The sequence below is a fragment of the Pecten maximus genome, chromosome 3, assembly GCF_902652985.1.
Source record: "Pecten maximus chromosome 3, xPecMax1.1, whole genome shotgun sequence".
Classification (NCBI taxonomy): Eukaryota; Metazoa; Mollusca; class Bivalvia; order Pectinida; family Pectinidae; genus Pecten; species Pecten maximus.
In genome coordinates, this window is record NC_047017.1 from 6,984,585 (window position 1) to 6,998,899 (window position 14,315).

The following is a 14,315-nucleotide window of genomic DNA, read 5'->3' on the forward strand; positions in this document are numbered from 1 at the left end:
CTTTAGCCTAGTGGTAAGATGTCTGCTAGGAGATTAGAGATCACTGGTTTGAGGCCCAGCGCCCAGTAACATCTGGAAATATCCATTACCCTAAATCAAAGTGTCTATTTCTCAATTGTAGCATATCTTATAAAAAATGTGCAGAATTACCCCCTATCCTGTTTTGATTTTTCCATTTCCTGATAGTATCACTAATAACAAACTCTCATGTACTGAGGTTTCCATTTCTCGGCAGTTGTATGTCTGCTTCCAAGCACGTCCTTTGTGAATGTCAAAGTCATAATTAGGATCTTGTTCCCCGGATCGCAATTTATGTGATATGTCTCGACTCCTGGCGAAAACAGAATATAGGCATAGGAAGTTTAATTCGGATGTTTCCCATTGCAATTTATCTCATTAACTTATAAATGTCTCCTAAATAATAGTTTTATAAGTATGCAAAACAATGAAAAGGCAAAAGAGTGATAGCAAGTGATCGTAGAAGAGTAAATTTCACTTGTTCGACTTTTAAGATTTTGATTGAATTTTTATTAATTTTATTAATTTTCTTCTGATTTGAATATCAGCTACAGTTTGGGAAAAAACCAGTACAAACACAAAGAAAACAAATATGATCGAATTTATTGAATTGCAAATATGTACAATAATAATAAATTAATCAGTGAAATGTAACAACGAATATACACAACCAACGATTCAATTGATAACAACTGAAAATATGTATACTTCATCACAAACTCGATAGTATACATAATTAATTGACTTTAAGAAGAAAATACTTTAAAATCTAGTAAAAACTGATACAATATTGAACGATAAAAGGTTATACTAATCATGGCTTAATCAAAACATGTAATTTTAAATTTTATGGCTTAAGATGTCTTTGGTTCACTTCATACAATAAAATCTGTCAACAGCAAGCCCCGCATGGACCTACAATGTCACTCTGACCTGCCAATGTTTCATCAAATGTACATTGTGAAATATGCAATCTGTGATGTAAACAACAGGTGTCAATTTCTACTGTAGCGTTCGGTTTGACAAGTTTTGGTGTATATACAGATTTATATTTTTGAAAAAACAAATACTGGATGGTCTAGACGTCTTATATCACAAATATTGCCTTTTTTCATATGAACAGAAAGCAAAAAAATATATCACCAATGAAAAGCATGAGGAATGATGGTAATGAAACTTACACACCTCTCGGATGTATTGTCAAAGGCAATACGAGATCATGTATTAACGTACAAATATCAAATACACAATAAGTTAAGATAAAAAAGTTCGAAAATTAAAAAAAAAAGCTAAAATAAAGAAATAAAGAAAAATTTTGAAAAAGATAAAAAATAAAATATTAATATGAAATTAAACTAAAAGGAGAAAAAGAGACGAATTAAAACATCAATGGCTTTTATCAATGGATTTTAATTCTTGTCATTGTCTCATTTTTCAATCAATAATTAAAGGACATATTATCTTTAAATCAGGTAGGGATGATAAATAATGTTGTAATGCTTAAATTTTCATGAAAATCATATAAAAAGTGCAGCATTAAAGAATGTGAATAGTGAGGTCTTGCACAATATAAATACAATAAAGAGCAAACATCTAATCCGTTGATATCTTACTTCATTTTTGTTTATTATAATGCCAGTCTTTCTTTCATGAGTTTATTTAAATTACAATGTTCATAAAAGATACGAGAAATGTGTTTAAAAACAAATATGACTTGAAATAATGATTTTGTCTCAATTCTACCGTTACAAGGTTCCCCTGCGAGATACAGATGCGGGTCAGATAAATGGCATAACATAGTCTTATTCATGAACGATAATTTATCAATCAGACAAACCCTGTGCATTCTGCTGACTTTTGCTACCATCTATAAAAGATATAAATGTATTTGATTATGAAATTGGGTTCTACAATGATACCGATGACAATATATTGAGCCATGTGACCCTGATTACGATCTTAAAGGTCATTTGATATCGCATCCTTGCGACAAACCCCAGGTCTAGACTTTTGATTCATATCTGATGTACGTTTCTATTCATGAATGCTCTGTGATGACGCAATGATATCATAACTCTGGACGCCTCTAGAACTAGTGAAAGGAAACCAACCGTCTGAGGGGAATGTCGTTGGATATGATATGGTAATAAATATAACCGGTCAGGTAGCATTTCAAAGTAAGCCTGCCAGGCCAAGAAGAGAAATATTGTTCACTGAAATAATTCATCTGGCCCTTATTTCATCAATCTTCATTCACTTAAGGAAATCCCTAAGCTTAAACCTTTCCATAGGATGAATTATTGGATTTCATAGGGAAAAGTCTGTCTTGGGGAACTTTCATTACACTCTGTGATACATTCCCAAAGAAAATTTTGAGTTGAGAAATTTCTTTTTGTGGAAAATGAATGGAGCTGAAACCAGGAAGAGACAGCTCAAAAGTTGGTATTAGACATTGTATAGTTTACCGTTGGATCTATCGATTGCAAATTTTAACCCCAAACACCCTACCAGTATAACTGTGATGGTGGCTTTCATTTATATTCAATGAAGCACTTTGTCGTAACATCGTAATATGTAAGCAATTAACGGCAGTCCATACCAGCATAGCTATTAAAACACATCATAAAATTCTGTTTTTATAGTCTTAAATGTGGTCATCATTTATCGAATTAAACGCATTCCATAACCGTTGGAGTTCTTTTGTGTGTAATGTCAATAATCTGTATTAAAGGCATATGACCTCAGCAGTCATATTCACCTGAACGATTTGTTGAAAGCGTTTCACTTTCTTAATAAAAGCGTTCCACCAAGCGTCTCATTGAAAAATACATATTAGTTTTTCATAACTGTAAGCGGGCCTTCAAGCGACATGGTGGCATTATGAATTTATAGCTTTACGATCATACCGATATGTTCAGCACATGTATTCATACCTGTATGAACGCTGTTTTGTCTGGTATGTATACAGCTGATCGACATGCAACGAACATACATACGTTAATAAAATTGCATCTGATAGACATATACCTTTCGTATGAAATCAATATACATTGTACAAACAATATCTTACAGTAGGCCGTAACAATACATAGGCAGACAAGTATTGTTATACATATGAACACCACGGTATATGATGCCGAGGATATGTATTGTGACTTTTCTAAATCCCTGGCATTTTATTTTATTTTTGATGACTATAATATCAATGTCTATACCGCCACTTGTTCTTGTTGATCACAATCTGGGTCTTTGACTCCTTCAGGGTTCGCTAACATCTTAACGAATTCTGAAATGATACAAAATCGAATTTGGTATCAGAATGAGTGTGCATTGGTGTCAGAAAGTTATCATATGCATATATATCGATGGTACTAAAACATAGATTGTAGATATGTGACAGATAACTAAAAAGATATTGATCTAGACAGCAGTCGAAATATTAAAATCTAGACAGCTCAAGAGTGTTTCCAATTTATGTAATTCTTTATAGTTTAAGACATTATCCAACTTATCTTCTGCTTTTTTGGATTTTTTAAATTACGATTCTAACTATTTGTGATATAAAATTTTATAATGATAACTTTACATTAGTTTTAAATTAAATATGGATCGTTTGCAACTTCCTATCGATATTTTGCCATTTCGTTTGATAAATTTCGAGTTTTGTATCAACAACACTTTAGGCCCTTAGAACATCTAAGAAACAGCTGTAAGACCGTCTAAGTCATTTGCTTTACCGTATCATAATCTCAATTTGTTTCAACAGGACGAGGTGTCAGTATCTTTGGTGTCCGTGTACATTAACCTTGCGTCAAGATTTTATGAATTGCAACTTATCTAAGATATATTATGCATAATAAAATAAATGTACAAGCAATTACTATATCGGAATAAACAGAATGCGGATTCATCAGTCAGTGTCTATGTCGCTGTGAAATACAATTGTTGTACTTTTGTTGTTTATCCTATTGGGTTATGTAGAAGAGAGCATGCATAATTTCAAATGTACAGAATGCGGAAGAGTTCTAAGTGTATCCAAGCATTCGTATTGCGATAACGTATAGGATTAGCAATCGATTTACCTTCATATTCAACAGTTCCGTCGCCATCTATATCAGCAAGTTGTATCATTTCATCAACTTCCTCATCCGGGAGCTTGTCACCAAGGTTTGTCATGATGTGACGTAACTCATCGACAGTGATGTAACCTCTGTCCTCGCGGTCAAATACTCTGAACGCTTCAAATATTTCTTCTGGACTTCCTTTGTTTGCATCTTTTTTCTTCATCATCCTCACGAATTCATCGAACTCAATTGTTCCGTTACCTGAATGTGTGGAAACAAATGGTAATAATGGAGTTTGCTAATTATTCATTTTCTGTAATACAATTTAAAGACAATATTTGTTTTGTTTTTGATCATAAATTGTGTTATACTGTGACTTATATGTATATTTTTTTGGTATATTATTCCCTCATTGAAAGTCCTACCGACACATATTTCAATCTAGAAAACTATAGTTAGCTTTCCCTATAAAAATTGTTTAATATTTAATATAATTTGTTTCAGTCACTAAACTCCCACGTCATTTAAACAATGCATAACATATCATGCATGCGATACCATTGTCCTTGACTGAATTGGAGATCACTGGAAAAAAAACAACACAACAACAATAACTCTGACAACACGTGGCCCGCACCCCTGTAATTATACATTTAAATTAATTAAAATACATCAACAAGGTCACACTATTTACCGTCTGTGTCCACTTCCAGGACCAGCGCCTCTAGTTCCTCCTCGGTAGGGTTCTCCCCTAGGGATCTCATTACAGTTCCCAGTTCTGTCGCGGACACTGTTCCGTCTCCATCCTTATCGAACACACGGAATGCCATCCGGTATTCTGAGAAATAATTGATCGAGAAATAAATTTATTTTAATAACTACGACCGCCTGAATGTTGTGTTAATATGTCATAGATAACCAAGAACAGAAATTCAGTTAATTGTATCAACTAATGATTTGTTGATAATATTAATTCACGACACTTATCGCCCGCTTATTATAAGTCAGCATCTTTATATAATGTGTTACATTTGCAAGACTTGCCTTTGAATTTCAGACAGACAAATGTAGCGACAGGATATCTTTTCTAACTATTATATGGTGTATATGATATTAATCTCTGACTTTCTTATTTGGATTGATGCCCTGTTCTGTCTATATATTTAAGTGTTATTACAATACTAGTCACATTGGATGTGCTGTAAAAGTGGGTTTTTTTTCGATGGTTTAATTTTGGTGGTTATCAAAAGTTTTCAACAAAATGGATGTCGTGTCATCATCTCCTTTAATCAGAAGTTCAAGGTGTCTGTAGTTTGCGATTTAAGGTTTGCTAAGACACAGCGAGAATAGAATAACTCCTTAAAATTGATATTTTCATAGCAAACAAAAAACAAAACAAAAACAAAAAACAAAAAAGCACGTGTCTGTTGGTGACTCTTATCGTTTGAACTAAACTATGAGTTTTAAAAATATATATTTTTGTCCGGGTCAGGGCTGGTAATAGGCCAAACAATATACCCACCAATTATATATCCTGTCTAATTGTAATATATTAAACGCAATATTTCTACCATTTTTATTGTTCGAATGTTGTTTCTGTCAATATGAATCAAATAGCAAAAATATGTCAAAATCTAAAGCTTTTTAAAGATGTAAATGGAACACTTGATTTGTTAGCTTGAGAATTTTATTTTCAATCGGTTTTTATTGGGGTTTTTTTTTGTTGTTTTTTTGTTTTTGTTTTTTTTCTTTGTTTTGTGTTTTTTTGTTTGTTTGGTTTTTTTGCTGTGTTTTTTTTGTGTGTTTTGCTTTTTTCTGTTTTTGTTTTGTGTTTTTTGTTTTGTTTTTGTTTTCTTAAAAATCAAATGTTCACATAAAACCTGCAATAGTAAATTAAGATATGTTTCCAGCAGCTGTATCAATATGAATACATGTTTGATATACATGATGTATAGTTACTCATCTCAATCACAAACAGTTTACGTCATTGACCACACCGTGCCAAAATTATTGTTCCTATATTGCTAAAGTTTCATTTTTCAAACCAAACATATTGTAAATGATATACATCAAATACGTGTCTATCTCAAATATGTAATAGGATACAAAACAGATATCGTGGACAAAGGAGCGTTGACGATGGAATTCCTGTGTTTTTTAGAGGTAACCTTATACCGTACTCACAGCCCATTGCTGTAGTAAGTGTATGGATGTTAATGCGATGGTGATGTCTATACCAAGAGGTTGAACAGAAAACCAGCATTACGTTGTAAGTACAAAGCGGAGTTAATCAATTTACAACCGTCCCAGTGGACTGCTGTTGTTACCACAGTGGACCTAATGGCTGCATATTTTTACAATAATTAATGAATAATTTTCATCTGGATGACTCTGCAGGAATCTACAATATCCATTGTTGGTTCACCATACAAACGGATCACCCTCATAGACTTGAAGAAAAAAAGTCGGCCTCTTGATATTTCTTCAATATCCTGATAAAGACCATGTGCATCCTTGATAGATTTATCCTCCTAGGAGGTGATAACAGGTTATGGTAAATGTTCAAAGTTCCAAGAATCTCACTGGCCTTGTGTCAAAGGATCGTTTGAGTTCTGTGTTTAGTATAGAATATGAATATATCTCAAAAGAGATAAAAGATAGCAGAAACGTCAATATCTTGTATCTAATATTGTTTTAATCTTTATTACAAAGTATTCCAAATTTGGTTATATACTCATTAACTCCCTCATGAACGTCATAGAAAACGTATTCCAAATTTGGTTAGAAATTCGACAATGCCCCCGTGAATATCATCGTGGAGCATATTTATTGTGAATATTTTAAAGCGGCAATTTAACATTGAAATTAAATTTAGATAAAGAGAATAACGAGAGGACATGATAATGAATAGAGGACAATGGGCCAATAGGATAAGTATGCAAGGTAAAATACTAGACTCTAGGTAGAATACTAGACTCTAGGTAAAACACTAGACTCTAGGTAGAATATTAGACTCTAGGTAAAACTCTAGACTCTAGGTAGAATACTAGACTCTAGGTAAAACACTAGACTCTAGGTAAAACACTAGACTCTAGGTAAAACTCTAGACTCTAGGTAAAACACTAGACTCTAGGTAAAACTCTAGACTCTATGTAAAACTCTAGACTCTAGGTAAAACTCTAGACTCTAGGTAAAACACTAGACTCTAGGTAAACCTCTAGACTCTAGGTAAACCTCTAGACTCTAGGTAAAACTCTAGACTCTAGGTAAAAGTCTAGACTCTAGGTAAAACTCTAAACTCTAGGTAAAACACTAAGTAAAACACTAGAATCTGAGGTCTGTATATACGGGGCTATTTTATCGAGGTTTTATCACTGTTATGATGGTCGTTATAACGAGATTTCAATTAACATAGTATTGATATTCTCAAGAACTGTTATCACAATTACACTCACCCTCAATTTGCTCCTCCGCGAGTCCCTCAAATGTCTCATCTATGAGCTGTGAATGAAATATCAAATATATCTTACATACGTATTTATCTACATGGTATTGTCCTAATCGCCAGCCAAATTGTGTTGTTTTTATGATGCTGATTTTCAGAAATATAAGTACTAATGAGAAAGAACAATTAATTCCTTTAAAGAATTTAACGATACAAGGTATCAGATAAATGATGGCTAAATTCTAAAATATTTGACAATATTTCCTTTGGCATTTGAGTGATATAAACTCGCGTATGAGAAGTTGACTACTACAGTATATATTTACAAATAGGAGACTTTCTATCATAGTTACTTTTGAATTCATTAAAATTGAAATGTATCACTTAGTGTCAATCAATATTATAACCTTTAATGACTTATGTAATGTAATACATCATGCCTTATTAGACAGCTGAAATGGGGAAGGAAGAAAACACACACAAAATGTCAATACACAAGTCCAGCCGGTGTTAATGTTACTTCTGGAATTATTCCTCTGAAAACTAATTCAACAAAATGTTTTGCACTGCATCCTCAAAACGGACAAATGATATTTAATGTTAACATCTAGCATGGCACAAAAAACCTCTAACTAAATCATACATGTAATTAACATAACAAAATAGCCCTATCTAAAAACGGCTTTTCAATTTATTATTTAATATATATATATATGTGTGTGTATATAATTCTAATTAGATGGGTTTTCGGCTAATTATCACTTCATTGAATAAATTTATTGAATTGATTTGGCACCTAATTGATTCCTAAATTAGAAATACAAATTGTACTAATTTAAACTTAAGAGTAGGCAAGCTGTAAAGGTGCTCCAATAATGTAGTTATACTTAAATAGGATTTGATTTCTTTGAATGTTCTGAAAAGTTTTGAGCAATAGATATACAAAATTGATCATTGAGTGATAAAAAACGTCCCTACGTCATTACTACCTGTGCGTACAATAATGCCCACGTCATTACTAGATGTGTATTACAACCATCCCTGTGTCATCATTAGTGAAGCGTTCCAACCTCCCTACGTCATCACTAGATGTGTGTAATAATAATGTCCACGTCATCACTAGATGTGTGTTACAAATGTCCCTGTGTCATCATTAGCTAAGTGCTACAAATATCCCTACGTCATCACATCATCACCATTTGTGTGTTACAATTATGACACGTCATCAATAGCTTTGTGTTGAACTCATCTCTACGTCATCACTAGCTGTGTGTAACAAACAGCCCTACATCATTACTAGAAAGGCTACAATTAGTCCTGAATTTTTCACTAGCTGTGTTTTACAATCATACCTACGTCATTACTAGCAATGAGATACAACGATCCTTGCGTCATCAATAGATGTGTGTTACAAGTAGAATTATTTTGTCCTATCACCATTACAAGTAATGTGTGTATTGAACATCCCTACATCATCGCTAACTGTGTGTAATAATTTCCATACGTCATTAATAACAAGGGGTAAGAGACAGCCAAACACCATCGCTAGTTGCGTGCTATCATTTCCTATCGTCATCACTAGTTGTTTCTAAATAAACATCCTTACGTCATCGAAACTTGTGAGGCAAAATTACACTACGTCATCGGTAGATGTGTAAAATAAACATGTGTACGCCATTACAACTTTATCCTATCAAAGATAATCCACCGATTGATTACCACGTAGTAAAAAATGAATTTATGATTTTGTTTGTAATCGAATAAAACTGCCTTTGATTAAATTAATGTTTCTGCCTTTACCTGGTTTAAAGCTGCTTAATATTCAATGTGTATCGAATCCTAATTTCATTCAACAGACACAATGTACCCTCAACAAACAAACAGCACACTTTTAAAAAAGATGCACTCTTGTGACATTATGAGATGATTGTCAATGAAAATGCATCATGATTTGATGGTGTTCCCCAATAACAAAACACTGCCAGACAACAATACCTTCTGTTGTTCTGCTGTTAGCTGTAATAATAAACAATGGTCTTTATCATCTGACGTAACGCAATTAAGAGGACTTTTAAAAGGTGTATATTTCTATTTATCCGTAATCTGGGTTGTAATTAATTACCAGTTTAATGAGAAATAAACAAGAAATCCAAGATATAAGGTGTAAGTCTTGACTGGAATCTAATTAATTATTGATTCCGGTGCAGACATGTCACTTAGCATTTTAATCACAATGTGATTTCAGGTATACATGCGCATATGCAACAGTATATTTATGTACCAACACAAAATGAATAAATAATGTTAATCAGTGAATATAAACTCATCACTGATTAACTTTACATGCATATACTTTTTTACTATCCAATATTTTTCCATTTCACAATGATTTAATTGAATTAATTTAATTGGTATTGGGCAACAGGCTAATACCTATATAAACCCTTTTACATAATTAAAGTGTAAGTATTGATTTAAACTTAATGAATATTTTGATCCTTTCTGGGAAACAATTTTTTTATTGAATGGTAAATTTTGTCTATTTATACGTGTAGGTTTACCTTCGCCGATTGCTGAAATGATATTCTAGACAGGAAAATGCATGTTCAACATATTTAATTATATTGATAATCAATTAAACAATGTTACATATACCCAGTTAGATATCATATTATACTTTACCCTGATATGAAGAGCGTGATTCAAATTTACGTCAGCGTTTAGCAAAATTCCTATCAACATATTCCACTTAAAGATATCTATTTATAACTTTAATCACTTGCTTTTGGATAATCATATGTCATGTTTGAAGTCCATAATATTAAGCAATATACTAATGTTTTGTAATTAAACACCTGTTCATACCTGTAATCAACGTTTCAAAAACATTTTGTATATATATGTATAAATACTCACCGCCATGACACCTGTTTAGGTAGTTCCAGCAGCCGTATATACTAGTTCTGTCAGGGACAGTTGGGATATCGAAGTCGACAACCAGGTATGTGTTTATCTTTGACAATTTGTCCAAATTCAAAATGGCTGCTGATATTTTGAATGACAAGGAACACGAATCCTCCTATGTCCACAATAAAGCTTTCTGCATGACCACTTCACATGTAGGTATCTGGTATTAGTCCTGTGATTGTTGACCTTCTCATTGTTTCAGGTGACTGAGGTTTGATACCACGTGGGACTTGTTCTGAAATGTATTGTTGTCCTTAACAGAGGTGCCCTGTCGTTATTCAGCTACTTATTGATTCTTACCTGTTCAATATACCTATCACACCATATCATTAATGCATCATCGACGCGGGGCATGGAACTGTCACAGAGCCGTATATCTATATAGTCTACGTATTGTATATAGGTATTCAGATCCGGGATATAAATAAATATCTTCAGGAGACTTTTTTTTTTTAAATTGTTGTGCACAATTCTCAAACATTTAAACCTGATCGATAATTGAGGATAAGATTCGGTGTTGGTCTTTTAAATAAAACGCGACGCTTTGATCAACGTGTTGTTTTATTTGTGGCTTTGTTCCATAATGTTTTGTTTTATTAGTTAATTCGTGTTATTATGTGCGATAAGCTACCTGGACGAAAAAATAAATAAAATAGAAATAAGCTCGGAGGTAGATATCTCTCCTACCCCACAAATCGATGATTGACAAACATACCTGAAGCGGGATCAATCCACATTAGGTTCTGGGCCGCGACTTGACAATAGCTTAACTAAAACCCTTTGAGTATTTTGAAACAGCGTCATATTGATCTAGCAACCCAGCACATTATATATGTACAATAAGTACTGGCCCATTATTAATTGTTCAATACAGTATGGATCCGTACCTTCAAAACATGGACTATATCCTGAATATACAGCTACCGGGCGTAAATATCATACAGAAACCTCGCCATATACCTTATTTACATTAAATAAAAGTATACCACGAAGATAAAGCTGAATCAGTACTCTATAAAGATTTTAGTGAAAACAGCGTCATCTCTTAGAATCAATTCGTTTTATATATTGTGTAAACTCTGGATGTCCTTTCCTCTCAGGTGCCTGGTTGATTTCGTTTGTTGACATTTTATTTTCGTACTTTTCACTCTAATTTTGGCTGTAAGAAGTAACCCTGATGAAATATTCTCCATTCTCCTGTTGTTTCCTTTGACTCTCGTACCACCTAACGCTGACTATTTACAAAACACTGTCTTTATTATAGCTTTGCTTAGGGACATGTATCTACCGCTGTCTTGATCACTGGGTTCCATTTTGTCTTCTATGTTTTCATATGCCGTAAATCACTTAGATTTCGCGAATCCATTTTTTCGCGAATTAACTTCTTCAGACAAATTCGCGAAGACATAATCTCGCAAACGCTGTTCTAGAAATGGCTTTCAATTTGCGAATCAATAGCTTTCAGAGTTATGGAATCTGCAAGACTCCTATATCGGTAACTGGTAATTTCGCCGTTATCCAAGTGTTATTTTCGTACAAATAATCTTCAAGGATTTGAATTCGCGACTGAATCTCTTCGTGTATTAACGCGAAAATAAACCCCATGCGAAATATAAGTGATTTACAGCAAAATGTTTATTTCATTGTTATATGCATGAAATATCGGAATAAAAAAGCTGAATATGAAAAATTAATTTGAAAAAAATATCACAGATTAATTCCCAAGTACAGTAATTACAGTATGAGAGCCTTTGTAGGCAGGCGTATATATCTTAGTGCAGACAGTTCTTTTACGTCCTGACAAGAATACAGCCACTTATCACGTCAGCTTGGCATGACAATGGTACATTTGAATATCTTTAACAATATAATACCACAACACCAAGGGTTTTAGTATTTTATTATGTATTTACACATAGTATAAGGGAAATGTTTGAATGTATGACATAGAAGGAAAGAGGAATAATAAAACCTAATCATGTTAATAGTTTATGTAAACAAACATTAATACACGTATCTGTGTGGGAATGTTTCTCACACAGCAGGACAGTCACAATCGGTAGTATTTAACTAATGATTATATGTACTCAACCATGATAAAAGCTGATATGTCAGGCTAGGTTCAACGCATAGAAATAGTTTTCATGATTAACGCAATTTAAACGAATCTTTAAATTACAAATGCATGTACATATATATGTATACAAATACTGACATGACCAATTCAATTAGCGTTTACTTTGAAGACGACAAATGATTGATCAGTCCCTGGTTAACCAAATTTACACTATTATATAATGTTAGTTTCTGAATACTATATATTCGAGACGTATTTTTGATATTCGTGTTTAATGCTTATTCAAATAATCACGTATACAATATTAGAATATGGCATGCAAAGAAATACGCGTGCAATACATGTAAATGCGTCCCCATTATACTATTAAAAAAACTCTTTCGAATCTCATTGTGATTAATATCTTTCGAAAAAAAAATTTAAAAAAAATTGATTTACGTGTATTGACTGCCAAATATGGTATTGTTGAAGTTATATATTGCTAAAAGAATTGTTTGCAACTGATAAATAATACTTCGCGAAAGATCTTTTCATGCCATTCGTTTAACAACGTAATAACGGCAAGTAATACGTATATATGACATATTTTCTAGAGTTATCACAGACAAAAATGAAGCACAATATAAAATATATTCTTAAAATTCAACTTATCGATTAGTGTCAGGTACCAGAGAGGAATGTACTGTATAGTTGGTCGTATTCGCGGGGGATTTAATTTCGCGGTAAATAAATACATCGCGAAAAAAATATGCCTTGAAAATATTAATATATCAGTAATAAAGAAGAATTGTTTGTTTACTACAGAATTTCAACAAGACGGTGTTGCGCGAAATTTAACAACCGGGAACTATTTCCAACTGGGACAACCGCGAAATATTAGTCTCGCAAAATTAAACAACTATACAGTATACATATTTTGAGACAGCATTTAGGCGTTTGTTCTTTCCTTTCGCTCGCCCCTGTATATCAGGTACTTTGCACTTAGATAAGATACATAGATAAAATAACGCCTCATCTCTCCATACACAACTTTTCGTAGCAAAAATGACTGTTTAATTGAAACACTTGCAATAAAATGTTCTGAGCAAATTGTGTACAGGAAATAGCATGTAAAATTGAACTCGGCTTACGATAAGAGAGTGTTCCACGTCAAATACAGACTCTGGACGCAAAGTCAAACATTTTCTCTGGTGAATTAAATGTTCATTTTTTGAACCTAATACTATTTTACCGAAAAGTTACAAAAGTTGTCAAAAATAAATATAGCTGGTAATGTTACAACTCAATAGTTTTAATTTGAGACAAACGCAATTCCTTGTTAGATGTATGGATTGTGACACCTTAAGGTCACAGAATTATCAAATTCTAGGTATTGTTTTCAGACTTTTGGCATGAACAGGTTGCTTAGGATTATTACAAGCATAAATATTTTCAAAATAAAAAAAAAAAAAAAAAAAAAAGGCAAAATAAATGAAAACAAAAAAAATAAAAAGTTTAATGAAATTTAAAAAAATTATATAATTTATAACAATTAAAAAAAAAATTCACAAAAAAACTTTTTTGATATGAATATTATGAACTTGGTATTTCACAGACGATGGTATCTGTAGTCGTTTACATGTTTTATACTTGTTTTACAGACTGAAGCCACTTCATGATTACACTGTTCAACTTTCATTAAAATGTAACTAACAACGACTCCAAATAAGGCACAAGAGTTCACCTCGCTAAAAAATATACAAAA

At 32.7% G+C, this 14,315-nt stretch overlaps 1 protein-coding gene across 1 annotated transcript; it reads right to left on the reverse strand.

Moving 5' to 3' along the window:
- Positions 1–1,408: 1,408 nt before the first annotated feature.
- LOC117324647 (calmodulin-A-like) lies at positions 1,409–10,917 on the reverse strand. The gene is made up of 5 exons (XM_033880576.1): positions 10,444–10,917; positions 7,538–7,583; positions 4,777–4,920; positions 4,101–4,343; positions 1,409–3,304 (listed from the first exon to the last, which is right to left on the reverse strand). Exons 1-5 carry the CDS (start codon positions 10,447–10,449, stop codon positions 3,228–3,230), a joined length of 516 nt encoding a protein of 171 aa, XP_033736467.1. The 5' UTR covers positions 10,450–10,917; the 3' UTR covers positions 1,409–3,227.
- Positions 10,918–14,315: the final 3,398 nt, after the last annotated feature.